The 19365-nt window shown below is 55.5% G+C and overlaps 1 protein-coding gene across 6 annotated transcripts in view; it reads right to left on the bottom strand.

Annotated features, from left to right (window-relative positions):
* The window catches only part of PDE1C (phosphodiesterase 1C), a 364388-nt gene that overhangs the window by 300710 nt on the left and 44313 nt on the right, over positions 1-19365 (bottom strand). For 5 of the 6 annotated variants that reach the window (XM_045827375.1, XM_045827378.1, XM_045827379.1 and 2 more), the window contains exon 2: positions 5331-5381. In XM_045827375.1, the coding sequence (XP_045683331.1) occupies positions 5331-5381 (51 nt within the window). Of the gene's footprint in view, positions 1-5330; positions 5382-10165; positions 10200-19365 lie in introns of those variants that run through there. The other variant, XM_045827376.1, reaches the window with a different exon arrangement.

Genomic DNA, 19365 nt, shown 5'->3' with positions numbered 1-19365 from the left:
AGCCAAAAATAACGCGGCCGGCCCAGGTGCGGGAGCTGAGCGGCTCCCCCCAGCCCACGGCCCACCTGTGCCCTGGCCTTCCTCTCCCTGACTCGTTCAATTCCTAAAATATTCCCCTTTCCCGGCATCTCCCCTCTGCCCCTGCCATACATCTGTCCCTCTCGTTACAAAGACAACTTTTCGTGGACCTGGGGAGCCCCCCAGATGAATTACAGATCTTCCAGAACCATAACCTCCAGCCACAGCACCCCACGACTGTGCTCCCTGGGAGCCCGGCGTGCAGACTCGGACGTGAGCAGCCTCTCCTTCAGCGCAGGCCGTGGGCCGAGCCTCGTCCCAGGGCCTCCACCTGTGTTGCCTTATTTAGCTGCAAATGAGCTCTCCAAGGCACCACGGGAACCTCACCGAGCACCAGGACACCTGGGCTCCGAGAGGCTGAATATCCCGGACCCCGGAGTTAGAAAACCAGAGGTTCCGTGGCCCCAAATCTCTCCTCCTCCTGACCCACGGCTCAGAGTGACCCACAGCACTGCCTATATGTTGCATTTGTGAGCAAATACACGTACACACAAGCAGAATGTTCAGCGGTTTTTTGCAAAGCAGGCATCCTTCTGCATGAGCAATAAGATACACCCTGTCTGCTACTAGGGAGAACCTTGACTTTGCTGAGCCCTCTCGCATGAAAGCAGCTCGCAGCTCCCGATAGAGGAGGGAGTACAGGCTGCGGGGGGAGGTGTGTAACACCAGGGGAGGCTGATGGGCTGAGAAAAGACAAGCGAGCCAGACAGTGAGACGGAAGACTCGGAATCTGAAATGACTACCCAGGCATTGTGAAGTGCGTCCGATGGGGTGGCGAGGCCACGGTGAGCTGGCGATCCCGCTTGAACCCGGCCAGTAAGCACTCATCACCTCGGTTCCTGGATAACAACACATGAAGCTTATACCGGTGGAAGGCTGAGAGGGTTGAGTCCTGCTAGGCCCAGAGGAAAGAAGAGATTTAATTCTCCTAAAAGGTTTTTAAAAAAAATTCTTGGAAACCTTCAACAGTTCTCAAAACATCTGTGACATTGACCCTGACTGCCGTGGCTCAGTGGGTTGGGCGTTGTCCCACAAAGCGAAAGGTCACTGGTTCAATTCCCGGTCAGGGCACATGCCTAGGTTGTGGGCCAGGACCCTGGCTGAGTTGGGGGAGTGTGACCCATCGATGTTTCTCTCCCTCTCTTTCTCCCTCCCTTCCCCTCTCTCTAAATATAAATAAATAAAATCCTTTCTAAAAATCTCCAAGAGGAAAGGTCTCAATTACTCTTTGTCAAACATCAAAAGAGTCTGCTCAGCAGAGCACTGATGGAGACAAGATTAAAGGGAGACTTTTCAAGAGCTCCGACAGCATCCATCGAGCACGCGAATTAAAACAGGAGCCTGCCTATTGAGAGTGAAACCCACTCCACACACACTCTGTCAGCAGTCAGTATAACTTGCAGGTACTTGAGCAGGAGAAGACAGCATTTTTTAAAGCTGTCCACAATTTAGACTTCCACTCATTCAGACACCAGCTCCCCCATAATGAAGTGGAAGTTCTTCAAGGCCCAGCTACCTCGAAGTTGGCTAATGTCTGCGAAGATGCAAACCCCAAGCCTCCCCACCTGCCACGTGGTTCACTTGGAACCCTCCCGAGCATCCCTTCGGGAGGTCGCGGGGCCGAGGTTCAACCTCACTGTGGAAACCCGGTGGGAATGCACGTGGTGACACGGGCCGTGGGAACGAGGCTGGGGGAGGGGGCCACACACGTCCCAGACACATTGTCACATTTGGGTGCTGGGATCAAAAATAAAGTGTTTGGAAGCCACTGCTCGGAGATTTGGAGTTTTAATCAAGAGTTCCAGAAAAGCAGAGGCGTTGGGGTCACACGTTAGTCACGGAGAAGATCTCTTTCTAACCTGGGCCCAAACTACCCGTGGCTGGGAATAGAGTCAAGGCCACAGATTGTCTGTTGGTGGCAAACTCTTTCAGGGAAATAACTGTCACTTGCTGGTGTTCATTCCCCACACCCAAACTGTCCTTCCGAGGTGAGCCCCGTTGCCTGATTCTGAGATACCTGCCCCTGAGCCGCACAGGTGAGGTGGCCTCTAAGGACAGGGTCGGTGCTGGGTGGAGGGAGGACCGCTGAGAACAGAGCTATGAGTGTAAAGGGTCTGCCTGCATTTGCGTACCGGGGTCTCTCTTGTGCATCCCTCAGCTTCCGCCAAGTCTGCTTCAGCAGACAGCCGCTGTCCACTCCCGAAGAGGAAGAGGAGGGGGGAAGGGGCCTGGTCCGCACCTCGGCCCACGTCAGAGCAGATGTGAGGACAGCCAGAAGCAGAGAGAGGGCAGCAATGAGCAGAGGTAGGGAATTGGGGCAAGAAGAATGTTGGGTGGTCCGAGGTCTCCTGGGAAAACCCCGAGGACTGCAGCCCTAGCCCCACCCCCCCAACCCCCCAATACCGAGTGCTCACAGAAGGGACGAGAGCCCGTGTACCCAGACCCCGACAGACCAGGGGCCTCCGCTGACATCAGGGCGGGACCTCGTCCCCACGCCACAGGGGCTACTCACAGCATCATCAGACAGTCCGCTGGTCAGCCTGTGGCTAACACACGGGCGACCAAGTAACAGAGTAGACACAGTCAAACACTCGGTCACGTGTCTTTGAAAAGGGAAAAGCAGAGTGGGTTTCAGTCCCCAAACTCTCCCTCTCTCTCTCTCTCTCTCTCTCTCTCTCCAGTCCTTCCCTATGACCACAGCTGCCGACACTGTTCCGGGCCCAGCTCTCCGGAGGCGGTGAGCTTTGGACCGGACCATTCTGAGGTCCCCGTCTGACTGGAAATTTCTCCAGTCTGCACTAACGGGCCGGTACGAGTCAGTCTGTTTGCTGGACGGAGCAGGTCTGCCTGGCTGGTAATGGCCGCACCGGGTGAAGGGGGTGGGGAGAGGAGGAAGGCAAAGCGGGGGGGGGCCCCCTGCGGTCCAGAAGATCAGCCCTGGGGGAGCACCGCTGGGGGGTGACCTGGTTTCTGAAGCACAGGTGTGTCGTGACAAACACTAGAGTTTGAAGGTGATGGCACCTGCTGGGGGCGGGGGAGGGGGAGGTGCAAGCAAGAAGCTAGTGGGCCGGCCACAGAGCCCTCACAATAAGACCCTGCTGTGGAGGGAAGGCCAGGACCGGGCAGAAGACAACCTTAGAAGGAGAAAGGGTTGGACTCCAGGAATGACGCAGAGCACCGCCAGTTCCGAGAGCACAGGAGGGAGACCCTGGGACCACCTTGCATCGTCACCCTCAGCACCCCTGAAGCTCCCCAGTAAAACTAAAATAATAACACACCCTTCTCTGATAAGGACACTTAACATTTGCTCTGTCTTCTCTATACGTAATCACAAACAGCTGTGAAAAAACGCCAGCTGTATTAATCTGCGACATGGAAAGTAAGTACAAACACCGCACCACCGCTCTGCTCCGGGGCTTCTGCCTCTACCCCGCCGCCGCTGCCACCAGGGCAGTGGTTCTCTGACGGGGGTGTGCATCACAGCCACTGGCAGAGTTTGCTAAAACACAGGCTGCAGGGACCCAGCCCCCAGAGTCCCTGCTTCAGCAGAGCTGGCGAGGGATCCCAGGCCTTGTATCTCTAGCAGGCTCCCAGGGACAACCCCCACCCTGCCCCGCTGAGGACCACAGAGCCGGCTTGCTGCCCCGCGGCCTGTGGAAGTTCTAGAGCTGCCGCAGTGCAGGGTAACTTCCTGCTGGAACCAGTGGGAGCGAAGAAGCTCGGGCCCTGCGTGCTGCTGACGTGGAATCCAGGGCAGCAGCTCATCTGAACTGTGTAGGAACCGCCGCAGCTGCTGAAGACAAATCTGAAAACCTCCCTGCAGCTCCGGCCCCGTCCCGGGCCCTTTAGGAGGCTCTGGGGCGTCCATGGGACATGCCCCTGGGGACTGTCAATGCCCAGCCACCAGCCATCAGCCATAGCCACTGCCACCCATTGTACCTTCCCCTCGTTCTTGTCACCCTGGCTCCATAACCTATCCACCCCGCAGCCCACGCCCCCAGTCCTGCGACAGAGCCTCCCAGCTGTGACAGGTCACTTAGGGAAGGCCCAGCTCTTGCGCTCTGCCAGACACGACCCTGAGTTTGCCCTGGACATCACCCCCCGGCAATTCACCTGTGGGGTTCACCCTCCCTGCACAGGTCCCTGCCCCTGCCCAGCTCCCGCCAGGCGGGTGCTCCCTCTGCTTTCTCCTCCATCCACCTACATCGCCCCCTTCAGTAGGATAATCTGTTTCCAACGCTGCCTGCATTTTTACCTCCGGAAGCAAAAGAAGCCAAATTTTGGTTCTGTTTTCTTGTTCCTTTTGATACATTATTTTCTTTTCAACCACGTCTAGTCTCAGGGGAGAAATTATTCTCCTCTCAGTCAGGGAAGCAATCGAAACTCCAGAATAGGGCTGCCCTGCTCACGAGCTTTTGGGCCCATGCCTCCCTCCCCTGCCATCTCTCCCACTGCCCTGGGCTCTCCCCACAAAAACTGGGTCCCTCGCACAGAGTGGAGCCTCTTTTAAGGCTCCCAGAGAGGAGACGCACAGCAAATTCTGGGCTTTTCCTGCCACCCTGTGGCCGTGTCTGGACACTACAAGTAACCTCTGTTCCTTGAAAAGGTATACTGCTTTGGTTTTTTGGTTTGGGGTTTTTTGTTTGTTTGGGGGAGTTTGGGGGGTGGTGAGATATAGTTAACATGTAACATTCTACTAGTGTGGGGTGTACAACATAATGGCTTGATATTTGTATACATTTCAAAGTAACTCCCAGGAAGGCCACCATAACCCTAGTTACCATCCATCACTGCACACGGTTGCAATTTTTTTTTTCTTGGGCACTCTAAGATGCACTTCTCTTGGCCACTAGCAAATGCATACTATGTTATTAACTACAGCGACCGTGCTGTGCTTACTTTATTCCCCACAACTGTTGTTTGTATTCTGTTTGTCTGGCATGCCTCGCTCAGCGTGGCGAACGAGGGTGGCCCTCGAGGGCTTGAGGCGCCCAGGTGATACCTTTTCTGCTCCCAGAACCACACGTGAATGGCAAAGCCTGGAACAGTCCGGTAAACCAGCAGTTCTGAGGATTACACAGGCAACTGCAAGGACGGGCCCACCCACGATGGGGCTGGGGTGGGAAGAAGCTGAACCCACTGAAGACGTTTCTTACGTCACTCCCTCACTGGCAGAGTTGCACGGACACTCGGCGGGAGCACGGGGGTGAACCGGGCTCGGAAGGAGCCCAGGAGAGGACAGAGTTACTCACGGGAGAAGCGGGCTAGTGGTCTGGCAGCCTTGTCTCCAGCTTCATTTGCGACTGGAAAAAAAAGAAAACGGAGAATGGGATTAGAACAAAGCTCGTGTGCAAACAAAACCCAAAAGCCAAATGCTCTGGGTGGTTTGACAGGGAGCGATGTGTCAGTCTTTGTAAGGGAGTAAGAGCAACTTTCTTTCTGTTCTTTCTGTATGTCCAGGGCTGCTCCCGACGCCCGAGTGAGACTGAGCGCCTTCGCCAATAATTCGATTAGAACGTCTGAGTGAAGCTGGCGGGACCTTACAATAGCAAGCTGACTGTGCCTGAAGGAGTTAACTGGCTTGTGCCCACTTAGCAAGAGTCGTGCAGCCCCGGCCTCTGAGCCACGGCACGTCTGTCCTCCTGTCTCAAGTTTCCCCCCATCGGGCCGCCCCTCAGCACAGGACTGCACCCCAACCGACTGCCAGAAGCCCCACGTGCTCAGGTGAACAGGGGCAGAGCCAAGGCAGGGATGGCAGAAGTCATCAGGGCTGGGCTTTACGAGAAGGACATTTAAATTCAGAGGCTAACAAACAAGGGGCTTCCACATGGGGGGCACCGAGGAGGCACTTCAGAGGGCTGCGTGAGGAGACCTCCCCCCTCAGGCTTCCCCTTGGGTGGTGGCTCCTGTGAGGAGGCCCTACGCGATCATGTCCACGGGTCGTCATCAGTGTCCCTGTGTTTACAAACACCATCTTTGTGATTAAAGAGAGGTCAATCACGGCCCTGGCTGGTGTGGCTCATTTGGTTGGCATGCTGTCCCGTTAGGCCAAAGGGTTGTGGGTTCGATTCCCACTCAGGGCACATGCCCAGGTTGTAGGTTCGCTCCCCAGTGGGGGACTCACATCTATCTCTATCTCTATCTCTCTCTCTCTCTCTCTCTCTCTCTCCCCGCCCTCCCATCTAAAGGCAATGAAAAATGTCCTCGGGTGAGGATAAAAAAGAGTTCAATTATCAAGTAGAAAGATAAAATCCCTTCACATTAAATATCACTGTTCATGCCCACAAGGATTATTACTTTGGTTGTTCCGTATATACACAGTCAAAAAGCATATAGATGTCTGTGACCGACCTGAACGCACACCCAAAGCGCTCCACTGGAAAAATCTGGTCATCTTAGTTCAGAAAACAACACTCAATACTGTCAGAGAATAAAGATTGCGAATGTATCGCTGGTCCCAGCGGCAGAACGAAAGAAACAACTCCTTCATAAACGCGTGTCTTCGTTTCGCAAAGAATGGAAGGAGCCAAAAATATTCCTTTCACCCTCCCACAAAGGGGGAACGTTTTTTTAACCTACGACGTGTGGACGATTGGTTAAATTAAGGACTCCGTATTTTTAATTAAAGGGAGTCTACTTCTGTCCGTCTGCTGTTTGCGATGCCCCACTCCGCCCTCTGTCACGAGCAAGACGTTGCACGCAGTGAGCAGCAGGGGGAGGCGACGCTGCGTCCTGCGCGCCCACCCGACCCCTCGCAGCCCCGAGATTCAAAAGGAAAGCGGGAAAGGACAGACAGACAGACAGCAAGGAAGGGGTAGGGAGGTGCGAGCCCAGCGAGGTATAAATATGAGTTTCCCCGGCCTTGAGTCCAAAGCGCCTCCTCTTGAGACACTGCAGATCTCTAAAGGAGGAGATGCAGCAAGGATCTCTCCACAACGGCTGCTGCAGAAACAGACGGGCTACTTTTAAAGCAGGATTACAAAGCCCACGGCAGTCCCCGAGCACACCAGCCACCACTAAAGCATTCTGCTGGGAGAGTCACGCTTTCGCTTCTGGGAGAAAGAAGTGCGGTGACGGTACTGCCACTGCTGTATTAGACACGCGGGGATGGCTGCTGACCCCCCGCTCCCCTCTCACCCCACCCCCCACCCAAGGGTGGGAACTGCTGACCCAGATCCCAGTCACGCCACGAGGGGCTGGCACCGAGATCCAGGCCAGTGGGGCACCAGGAGGGTCGCCCCCACCCAGGAGGGACTTGAGCCCTGCTACCAGCTTCGTTCCCCCAGATGCAGGCCCACCGCCAGGCTCCCTGTTGCAAGATACAGCTGCCTTGGCCAGGTATCGAGGCCCTGGCCCTACCTATTCTTCCTAGCTCACTAGACTGCCCACAGCTTCCTCGTCACACGCTCTAAACTGAGGACTCCCAAACACGCCCTTCACGCTCAGCTCCTGCTGCCCCTCCCCCGGCCACTGGCCACGCCTCCCTCTGCATCATGGCCAGCTCCCCCTCATCCTTTGAGGTCCCAGTGGAGCCATTCATTTCTCAAAGCCCCCCGATGCCCGCCACACCTCACAGACCTCTGCCCCTCTGTCTAACTCCCCAGCCCGGCCAGTGGTTCCCCAGCTGCCGCGGGCACCAGCACCGCCAGCTGGCTGTGTGAACCTAGACTGCAGGACTCCTTAGAAAGTGCAGGTCCTGACTCAGTGGGTCTGGGTGAGGCCTGGGAATTTTCATTTCTGCCAGGTTCTGCGGTGATCGACTCAGGGTGCTGCTCTGGGGGGCTTCAAAAGTGCTGGCACCCAGACCACAGCCCAACCAACCAAGCTGGGGCTGGGGCTGGGGCCGGGGCCGGGGCTGGAGGTGGGACCGAAGCATTGGTCCCTGTTAGACTCCCGGTGATTCCAAAGAGCAACCAGGACTCAGAAGCACGAATCAATGGTGTGACTTCCTACATCTTTACCAAAGCAGCATCCAGGGAGGAAGGTGAGACTTGGGTTCCTTCGAACGTAATGACCGTATTCAGTTCTTCTTTTCAGGCTGCTACTGTTTTGTCATTAAAATCCTGACCCCCAGAAATCCAACAGAGCACTGGCCGGTGTGGCTCGGTTGGTTGGGCATCACCGCCCCAAAGCGAAAGGTCACCAGTTCCAGTCCCAGTCAGGGCACAGGCCTAGGTTACAGGTTCGGTCCCCAGTCTGGGCACATGGGAGAGGCAGCCAATCAACATTTCCCTTACACATCGATGTTTCTCTCCCTCTTTCTGTCTCCCTTCCCCTCTAAGAATAAATAAATAAAATCTCTTCCCCAAAAAATCCTGAACAAAAACATGACTCTGAGAGAAATTCAACCACTGACACTGCAAACAGCCCTGGCCGGGTGGCTCCATTGCCGGAAGCATCATCCCATACCCCAGAAGGTTGTGGGTTTGGTTCCCAGTCGGGGCACATGCGCGGGTTGAGGGTTTGACCCCTGGTTGGGGAGCGTGTGGGAGGCAGCTGACGGACCGTTCTCTCTCACATCTCTCTCTCTCTCTCTCTCTCTCTAAGTCAATGAATACATCCTCAGGCGAGGATTAAAAAAAGACGCCAACACAGCTATGGGGATCCATTAATGGGCAGCTGTTCACGCTGTGAGTGAAGGGTTCTTTATGCAAGCTCCACCTCGCGCCGCCTCTGCCTCCAGCACGTGTCCCGAGGGCCCCCTGGGGGCTCGGAGCTGGGCGAGACCCCGCAGGTCTGGATACAACAGACCTCACTCGGCCTCGACCGACGAGCAAGTGAGGGAGGGAGGCCGTGAGATTTAAGTTTCCTCAAGTGTGGCCGGCTACGGAGCTGACATTAAGGTGATGGTGATGATGACGACGACAGGGATGATGATCCCACAGATTCCTTGGTCCTAGCCCCGACCCACTAAAGCAGAATCCCTGCATGTGGGGACAGGACCCTAGGTTTTAAAATCAACTGCCTCGGAAGCTACACTCATATCTGAGAAGCAGCGTTCCAAACGAAGTGTTCCCCCGGGACGTGTGCTGTATGTTCCCCACCCCACCCCCAAATGGCCAGAAACGAATCTCGAAATAAGGCTTGCCTCACTCCGAGATGTGCAGGCGGGGGGTGGGAGGCAGGGGAGACAGCAAGTGAACTAAAGCCACGGGCGTCCCGGCCCCAAGCAAAGATGGTGGCTCTGACGTCCCAGCGAAGCCACAAACACGCCAGGCCACCAGAACAGGACAGGGGAGGGTGGCCCCAGCAGGTGCACACTGCTTTGTAACCAAAAGGCGCACCAAAAACACCACCACCCTTGTTTTGAAAGCCCTGGCACCTGGGCTAGTGTAAACACAGCTGGGGTTCGGGGTGCCAGGGCAAAGCAGAGCGAGCCAGCCGGGGCGGGGCAGCCTGGCTTCCTGTGAGGGGCCTGCCTGAGCCGCCCGCTGCCCTGCCGCAAGCTCTGGGACCCCCAGTGGAGGGGCTGGACGGACAGTCCCTCGAGGGTGGTCCGCATGGGGCTGGAAAGCCAGGCACCAGGGATGCCCAGAGAGGAAAAATGCGTTGGAAGGAGCTGGCAGCATCTTCCCGGGCGCTGTGGAGGGTGCAGCTCAGGACAGCTCACGGGCGTTGGGCCTCACCTCACCCTGCCTTTACCTGCCGAAGACCTGAGCCACAGCTGGGGGAACGGAGGCTCGGTCCAAGGTCATCGTCAACTACCTGGGCTGTGCAGTCACCTCCCAAGTAAGGCCCTCCATGACCATCTTACTAAGAACACAGCCCCCAACTCCCCTCTTCCTCTGCCCCAGCCCCCACCCCACTCTCCCCACAGCCCACCACACGGCACGGAGCACCTTCAGCCCCGGGGGCGGGGGGGGGGCCTTTCTCCTTCCACTACCGTGTGAGCCCCACACAAGCGTGGACTCTCTGCCCACGACGAACCTACTACATCCCCAGGGCCTACCGGCCCAGGACACAACATTCACTGTACAAATCAAGGACCAACCTTCTCCTGACCTGCCATGCAGAGCGCGATGGGGCCAGGGCCTGGAAATGCTGCAGGAACACGGTGCCAGAACACTAACACTCCCCGAGCACTTACGTGCACTGTGAGTGTCCATTCCGCCCTTCAGAGTAGTTTCCCAAGCCCGGCTGAACTGCAGACACCCGGTGAAGCCACGGACAACCCGCCACGGCCCCGGCCTTCACACTGAGTGCGACTGTCGTTCCCCTTTGACAGGCAGACGGGACACGGAAGCTCAGAAAGGTCAGGTCGCCCTTCCAAGACCACACAGTTGTGCGTGTGGCAGAATTCCAATCCAAACCCAGGTGCACCTGGCTCCAAAGCCCAGTCCCTTCCCATTTTGGCTCTTTGCCTTCCACAGAGGGGCGGCAGATAGGAGCTGTGACCCCCAGGGGGGGCCACACTTAGGGAACAGTCTCACTGAGGCCTGACCCCAGCCCACCCCATGCCTCTGGCCCCAGTGAGGGCCATGCACCAGCCTACAGAGAATGGGGGAGGTCACCTGCCTGGCACCTGGCACCTGGCACAAGCCCAGGAGATGGTCAGTGGAGGGAGGCCCTTTGGGCACAGGGGGACCAGCACCCAGAACAAGGGGACCCCGAAGAGGGAGATGCTAATTACAAAGGAAGGAGCTTCAATGCCATGGTCATGCAAGAGCCCCAGCAACCAGGTGTCTCCCTGACCCCATTAAACCTTCCCTGGGCAGAAAAGAGTAACAAGGGAATAGAAACAAGGATCAAATTCATCTCGGTGTGCAAAGCCATACAACTCATAAATGCGGCCTCTGGGAGGCAAGACCTGTTCCGAGTAACAGGTGGCGAAACGGACACTCCGAGAGACCCGTGTGCCCAAGAGCAGACGGAAGCCGGGCGGGGGGCGGCCGGAAACACCGCCCCTTTCCTTCAGCCCCAGGCCAGCATTCTCGGAGAAGAGGGTACCGTCCATCTCTGGCTCCCACATGATGACTGGTCAAGGGCAAAACAGTTTGGCTTCCTTTGCCCCCAGTGGGTTTGAAAAATACTGATGCTGGACACCCCCAGGACTGGTTGTCAGCATCACCATGCAGAACTCTGGTGATGGCCAAATCAAGTGCCATGTTGAGAGGCTTCTGATGCTGAGTCTGAACTTTGAAAGATGTGTCGGTGACTCCTCCCCAAAACCTGCATGGGGTGGGGCGGCAGGACGGTGGGGAGGACGGACCGGCAGGGAGGATGGGTGAATGAGAGTTGCTTAAAATGAGAGGTGCCATGCACTACCTAAGGACCAGACTAGGCACTTCCCCTTCATTTCCTAATTTTATCGTCACAGCAACTCTCTGAGGGTGTTGCTACCATCTCCCCATTTTCCAGATGCGGAGACTGAGTCTCCGTGAATATAACTAATTTGCCTGAGATGAAGCGTCTAGCACGTGGCAGATCTGGAAACTGAACCGGGTGCCACCCCGTCCCAGGACCAGCTCGCACACCCAAACGTCTCACACCCGCGTGTCTGTCCTGTCTGATGGGCCCCACTGCCAAGAGCCCAGAGCAGGCCGGGGCCGGCCTCCACTCCACGGAGCTGCAGCTCGGAAACTCCGCGGACAGAGCCCGCCATCCCGCTGGAGCGTGAGCCCAGTGACACAGGAGGCTCACCAGCCCTCAGCCTGTGTCCTTCCCTCGCCCTCTACCCAGAAATGCTCGCACTGCCTCCTCCTTCTACCTTCTGGGCCGATCTGGCTGTCACACCGACTCTGGGTCAGGCTCTTGCACAAAAGAAAATAAAACCATTTTGTCGTGATGAGTCACTGGAGCTGGCCATTGGAGAGTGGCGGGGGTGCTCCCCTCTGGGGCCCCTCTCTCCGCAGTAACCAGTAACGGGCAAGCCTTCCGGAGGGCGAGGCTGCCCTGCCGGCGGCGGCCTGGCTGCCGCTTACGGAGCCCACGGGGACACGGAGCACAGGCGGAAGGAGAAATCAGAACAGCCTTGCCAGCCAGAGAGGATGGAAACATCTTTCCTTTAACTTGTTTTTTTTTTTTCAATCTAGAGGACTATGGGTCATAGGTAAAGGCTCAGGTAATAAATTTCTCTCTTCTCTGGTCCCGATTTTATACATGTGTTCATTTACCTGTATCCTACTTCGTTCCACAGTGTGTTTTACTTGTTTGGCTCTATGCGCCAATCCTTTAGGGGACAGAGCAGGATGTTAAAAGTGAAACGGACTTACTTCCCTCACTCCCTCGCTCCCTTTCCCTGACCCCCGGGTTTCAGGCTGACCTTCCACCTCTTACCCAGACCAAACAATCCATGCACCTCTACCGAGTGCCCCTGAGCCCCCTCCCCCGTCACTGAGCTGGACTGCAGGATGGATATGACTGGTCCGTGGGTGGCTGGAGCCCACCCGAGACCCGGAGGCCTGGCGCGGAGCTTCCTGAGGTGGATTACTGGGATCGCTGCATTTGGATTCGCCACGGCACCTGGCGTTTCCGTGGGACCCACCCGGCCAAGCTACCGGGCCTGACCTCAGGGAGCCTGAATGGGGAAACCTAATGCCAACACGTGCCAGGGCCGGAACTCCGCTGGCTGCTGAATGAAGGGTCCTTGTTCACAGAGCAGAGAGCTCGTGGTGGCCCGGGGTGAGCAGCACCAGGACCGGGAGGAGGCTTCTAGGAGACCCGGGACAGGTGGGGGGCCGTGAGGTGGGGGGGTGACAGAGGCCCTTCCAGGGGAGGAGGAAGGGGTGCGTGGGGCCTTCTAGCTCCCGGGAGCAGACGGAGACGGACCAGCCCTACCACACATCTCTCCCTTTCTCGGGCAAGAAAAGCTTCTCACTGAGAAAGGCGGCAGGGAAAAGCCGTGAAAGGTCAGCACTCGCACCTTGAAACGCTCTAAAACCGCCTCTGGCTGCAAGCCCGCCTTCCCTCCCAGCCCCGTCCGTACACAGGTCGCACGGGCAAATGGGAACGCCAACCCACCTGAGAGCAGATGTTTAACCACGTGCTCAATTCAGGGGCTGGAACCCCGGTCTGGGGGCAGGCTTCACGCCCAAGCACTGCCACCTCGGCCACGGTCCAACGCCATGCATCAGAGTTCTGGACGGCGACGGCCTGCGAAGCTCTGTACGGCCCGGCTGCTTGACACCCTGGCAGCCACCGCAGCCACTGGCCATGCAGGACTGCAGGCTCTCAGCAGGGGCACTGCCTGGGGAACCTTACAGCGCCCCCTATTGTCCTGGCCCCATGAAAACACCCCAGTCGAGCAGAGCAGCCCAAGACCAACCACTAGCAGTTAAAAGGCTGAGACATATATGAAAGCCAAGTCCAGCATCCAGCTGGCTGCTCGCGCAGTTAACTAAAGACAGCTCACCCCGCACAAGGCAAAGAAGAGACGTAGCTGGGAGAGGGAGGCGGGACACCAAGATGTATCAGGCCCCCACTTTGCACCAGACACTGGTAGGACCATCGCACTCACAATTTTTAATTAATGTTCCCACCATCCCATGAGGCGAGAATTACCCTTCCCATCTGCAGACGAGGAAACCGAGGCCTAGAAAAGGTGGGTAACTGGCCCGAATCAGGGGCTAGTGAAAGAGAAGCTGGGGTCGAAACCCAGTTTCGTGAGCACTCCCCTTCCTCAGCAGTTCGCCGGGCTGGAGAGCACAGCGGAAGTCGAGTGGCCCCACGACCTGAAGATCGCCAGAGGGAAAGGGGTGCGGGCCAGGCGAAAAAAGGCGAAGGGATTGGGAAGCACAAATCGCCGGTTGCACAGTCGGTCACGGGGACATGCAGTGCAGCATGGGGAATAGAACCAATAACATTGTCATAGCGATGGATGCTGTCGGATGGGTGCTGGGCTTGTCGGGGTGATCACTTTGCAAGTTACAGAAATGTCTCATCAGTGAGCTGTACGCCTGAAACTCAGACAATATTGTAGGTCAACTGTAAGTGCATTTTTTTAAAGACGAAAAAGAAGTCGCTGGTTCGACTGCACGCGTCCTGCCTGGATGCCCCACAGCAGCCCTAACGAGGGGACGGCCAGCCCGTGCCTGGTGGGCCCGGCCGTAGGCGGCCCTTCCTCTGAGGGTGGAGCCTGCCTGCAGGTCTCCCCTCAGCCTCGCCCAGAACAGGCCCGGCCCATCCAGGCTGGAGCTCCTTGCGGTGCTGCGGTGTGCGCCTCTCCCCTTCAGGCCCTGGCTCCCGTGAGCCTCCCCTGCCTCGCAACGGTGACGCCGCTCTGTGCCCCACGGGTCCCCAGCCCCCGGGGGCTCCCCTTCCCTCCTGAGGGGCGAACAGAGGCCGCATTCCAAGGCATGCTGGAACGAACTCCCAGATGGCAGCGGACGCTGAGGCCTGCTGACAGGCTGTGACTCCCCGCTCCAAACCCACCCTGGAAACCCTGGGCCACCACCGGCTGCCCTGCTGGGAGCAGGGAGGTGCTTGGGGCCCTGAAGGAGCCATCCCAGGAAGACGGTCCCCAGAAAAAGGAAAGGGACATTCAGGTTTCCAGAGCCACGACTCCGCCCACGGCCTGGGCTTTTTACCCACGTCTCCATCCTCACCACCACCAGGGGGCACAGGCGCCACTGTCCTCTTCTCCCAGGTGAGCAGACAGAGAGAGGTCCACGGGGGTTGCGTGCCTTGCCCGGGGGCTCGGACAGCTGTTGGGCACGGCTGGGTGGGTTGTACGCGGCACAATTCTGGGAGGCACACATCACATGGTCACAGCGCAGATTTGTCACGAGAATTTTCCAGCACAAAGGAACTTCGGAAAGGGGCATCATTTTCCAATCCGCACACGAGTCGGCAGTGGGTCTCCCAGAGTCCTGGGCCTTGCTGGTCAGCAGGGACTGGACCCTGGGTCTGCCTGACTCCACAGCCCCCACCCTTTCCACCTGACCACTCTGCCTTCCTCGGGATAATTTCAAGCAGTCCTGTGTCAAGTGCCCCACAGTTCAACGGGCAAAGATGTAGCCCCAGACCTCCAGGCCATCCCAGCTGGAAACAATGCTGGCCACTGACAAGCTGCCTTCCGTCGGGGTTGGGAGAATGCAAGGGCCAGAGAGGTGCAGCGAGCTGCCCAGGCCGCACAGCTGCATCCCGGTCACTGCAGGCAGGTCTGGCCCTGATACAAAGTCACTGTCACACAACACAGATGACCAGAGCTGGATTGTCCAGGCTAGTCTCCACCTGCTTTTGCATCAGAATCACCTTTTCACCTGCAGGGGGAGGCAGTGAGTGAAGGGTCTCCAGGGAGAGTCCCTCAGGGACAACTCCCTGAAGTTCAAGCTCAGAGACAAAGCTGGTGGGAGGGAGGAGGGAGCCCAAGGGCCCACAGCTCAGGAGCCTCTCCAGAAGAGGCGAGGAGTGCGTTCCCCTGTAGGCCTGCCGGGTCCGGGGAGGGGCCCGTCGCTAAGTGCAAGTCTCTCGGCTCTCCCCGGTGGCTCTCAAGGCGGTTGTCAGCCTCCTTGAAGGGAGGATTCAGACTCTGCACAGGCCTCCCCGGGAGCCCCTGGCAACCATGGTGACCGTCCCCAAGGGGCAGCTCAGGTCTGTCTGGGCTCCAGCCAGGCCGACGGGGGCCTGGGGGAAAAGAACTCGGGAGGAAATCCGAGTGCTAAGTGTGCTGCTCCGTCTGGGGTGCCAATTAAAACGCCTCCCTGCTCCCTCATTAACAGCTCCTTCCAGACCCCCAAGGCCCACCCAGCTTCCTGTCCGGACAACGGAGCCCAAACGTGCCCACGTCAGGCCAAAAGGCATGACGGCCTCGAAGACCCCCAGACCCACCCAGGCTCCTCCTGGACACTGAAGTTCGGAGAGGCAACGTTGCCCCAGATCACTCAGCTGGTCCTTCCTGGCTCCACGGCACCCACAAGATGACAGTGTACACGTCCCAGAAACAACCACCCCACTTCACGTGAACCTGGCCTACCCATTTCTGCTTGAGCCACCGGCCCTGCCCCTGCACACATCTCGTTAGGGGCCGCACAGGCAGAGGAGGCAGAACTCCTGACTCCCAGGGGCCACACGCTGCACGGCCCCAGAGAGAACAAGCCACTGAGTTTCCTGCAACTTGACGCAGGAGGAAGCTCACGCACCTCCTGGAAGAGGCCTCTAGCGCCCCCTAACGTCCTTCTGTACAGCAACGTGCTAGTTCGTCACTGGTCCCTTACACCCAGAGCCCAATTTTTATCGGTAGGGACACCCGCTGATCCCTTCACAGGAGCAAATCTTAAAACCAGCCTGCGGGAAGAACTATTTAAAAGAGAAACACATTGAAAGGGAGCTCGAAAAACTGCAATATTTTTATGGCGATGTTACCAACATCAAGGCGAACATACTACATAGGTGAAATAATAGCACATAAACACCAGAGCCAGCAAACTGAAAGCGAGAATATATGTTTATCATGCTTATTGCAGAAGTGGAACAATATTAGAGGATCTACTGATTTCATAATATAATTCAGCCTACTAAGAGATCAGAGAAGAAAACAAAAATATTATCTGAAGATATGTCGTCTTTGAAAAAAATCAAGACTTACTCTTGGTTAATAGAAAACAAACAAACAACAAAAAAAGAGGTGCACTTCCAAGTAAAATGGAGTGAACACACTCCACCCTACCTCTCCCCCCGAACGCAGCCACAAATCCTGGATAGGACGCATGCAGCACCTATCTGAGGACCTGAGACTAATCGGTAGCCGACAGATGAAGAGCAAACACAAGAATCCAAAGTACCACCAAACCAATGGGCAGTTTCTGTTTCTTCCTTTAGGATCCCCTGGCTTTGCCTCAAGACAGTCCAGAGGGTGCCAGCATGAGTGACAGAACACCCAGGGACTCCTTCCAGTCTGGGCACAAGAGTGGGAATGGGCCTCCCAACTCTCTGAGCAGAGAAAATCCACATTTTTTTTCTCCTGGGTATTCTCTTGTATCCCAGCCCCTAGAAACCCACACACCCCTGAGGGGGGACTACCTTCCTCTCTGATCAAAGGAGCCGTGGTCCCGCGAGCACGGAGTAAACCCCCATGGCATTATTTTCCCCCCCTCTCTCTGTCTGCCCCTTGACCTGGAATTCAGGTACAGTCGTGGGAAGTGAGAAGCAGAGAAATTTAAACAAAGCAACTCCACTCCTAGGGATACACCCAAAAGAACGGAAGGCAGGGACACAAACAGATACTTGGACACCCGTGTTCAGAGTGGCATCAGTCACAGGAGCCACAAGGTGGACACAACCCCAGTGCCCACCGAGAGACGAGTCAACCAAAGGTGCTCCATCCACCAGGTGGCGTGTCCGTCCCTCATAGAAACCAATGAAGCTGAACATGCACCACAACCATGCGTGCACTTTGAACCTCGCAGGACAGCTGGTCCTGTCCGAAACGGAGACATTTGGCCCATGATTTGTTTCAGAACACAAACACTGAACGTTGTTCAAAGTGTATGGATGTTATTCTTCTTACAATCCATGAAGAATCTGGGGTTTCAAGAATCATGAAGATTCTTGTTCTTCCTCAACGTAACGTACGGCAGGGTTACTCTGAAGCTGGCGAGCAGCTGCTCTCGAGTGCGTGCCAACCTGGCTGATGATCGTTTTACCTGTGAACAGTCTCAGTGACACAGATCCGGTGCCGTCAGCATCGGCGTGAGGCTGGCAGCCACGTTTGGGTGTGACCACCAAGAACCCAGGTGACAGCTCATCCACGGCTCTGTCAGTCATCTTTCATGCTCCAAGGACCCTGCAGCATGGACCCAATGTCTCTGGGGACGTTTTGTGGACAAATCTCTGCTAACCACCTTGAAAACCACGTACCTTGAAAATTATGGTAAGTAAAAAAGCCAGACACAAGAGGACAAATGTTGTATAATTCCACTTACACGAACACCTAGCCTGGGCAAATCTCACCTAGACAGGAAGTAGAGCAAAGCCGACCAGCAGCTGGGGGAGCAGGGAGTGGGCGGCTACTGTTCGATGGGCACCGACTCTGCTCGAGATCATGACAAGTCTCTGGAAATGGGCAGTGGTGGTGGCTGCACAGCACTGTGGCTGTGCTTAACGCCACTGAGTTATACACTTAAAAATGGCTCAACTGGTAAATTTTATGTGATATAAATTTTACCACAATTTTTAAAACTCTATCATAAAAAAAAGAAACACCACAATTAAACACTGGGCAAAAGACTCAGACAGACACCTCAGCGAAAAGGATATATTGATACCGCAGGCTACAGAAGCACATAAAAAGATGGTCAACATCATTCCCCATTAGGGAAATGCACATTAAAACCACTATGAGATACCATGATGCACCTCTTAGGATGACTAGGATGCTAAAATTAAAAAATTTCAACAATACCAAGTGCAAGAAGATGCAGAGCCACTGAAACTCTCCAGCAGTGCTGGTGAGAATGCAAGTCATACAGCGACTTTGGAGGGAAACTCTGCAGATCCTTATAAAGTTACACATACACCTACCATAAGTATTTATGCTACAGAAATGGAAATTATGTCACATAAAACCTGCATACAAATGTTTATGGCAGCTCCCTTTATCATCAACAAAAACTGCCCTTCAGTGAGTGAATGGATAAACAGACTGTGGTACATCCATACACTGAGTGAATGGATAAACAGACTGTGGTACATCCATACAGTGAGTGAATGGATACATGTGGTACATCCATACAACAGGATACTGCTCAGCCATACGGGGAGCAAGCTACAGATAATGTGCAATTTGGATGAGTCTCAGAGGCATTAGGCTGAGTGAAAAAAAGGCAGTCTCAAAAGGTTATATAATGCCTGACTCCATTCACGTAGCATTCGTGAAAAGAATAAAGTTATAATGATGGAGAACAGATCAGTAGTTCCAGAGATCTGGGGTGGGGAGGAGGTTTGACTATAACACGAGAACACAAGGGGGTTTTCTGAAATGATGGGATGATTCTATACCTTCACTATGGTAGTGCTTACACAAAGTCAAGCATGTGTTAAAACCTACAGAACAGAACACCAGAAAAAATTCTATGTTAATTTAAAAAAATAAAATTTACAACAAACCCCCCAAAATTGCTCAGCAAACTAGAAGGAATTTCCTTAATCTGATCAAGAAAATCTAGTGAACACCTACAGCAAGCATCCTTTTTCGTGGTGAAAAATAAGAAGGCTCCCTACAAACTCAGCAATAGGATAAGGATACCCACTACTCAGACTTCTGTCCAACCAGGAGGCCTAAACAGGAGGGGCTGTCATTTTCACTCAGAAAATCCAAGGGAATTCACAGACAAATGATTAGAATGAGTA

This window comes from Phyllostomus hastatus, unplaced genomic scaffold, assembly GCF_019186645.2.
Source record: "Phyllostomus hastatus isolate PE091 unplaced genomic scaffold, TTU_PhHast_1.1 phas_scaffold_78, whole genome shotgun sequence".
Taxonomy (NCBI): domain Eukaryota; kingdom Metazoa; phylum Chordata; class Mammalia; order Chiroptera; family Phyllostomidae; genus Phyllostomus; species Phyllostomus hastatus.
Note: the sequence above shows the minus strand (reverse complement) of the source record. Positions and strands in the feature narration are given on the sequence as shown.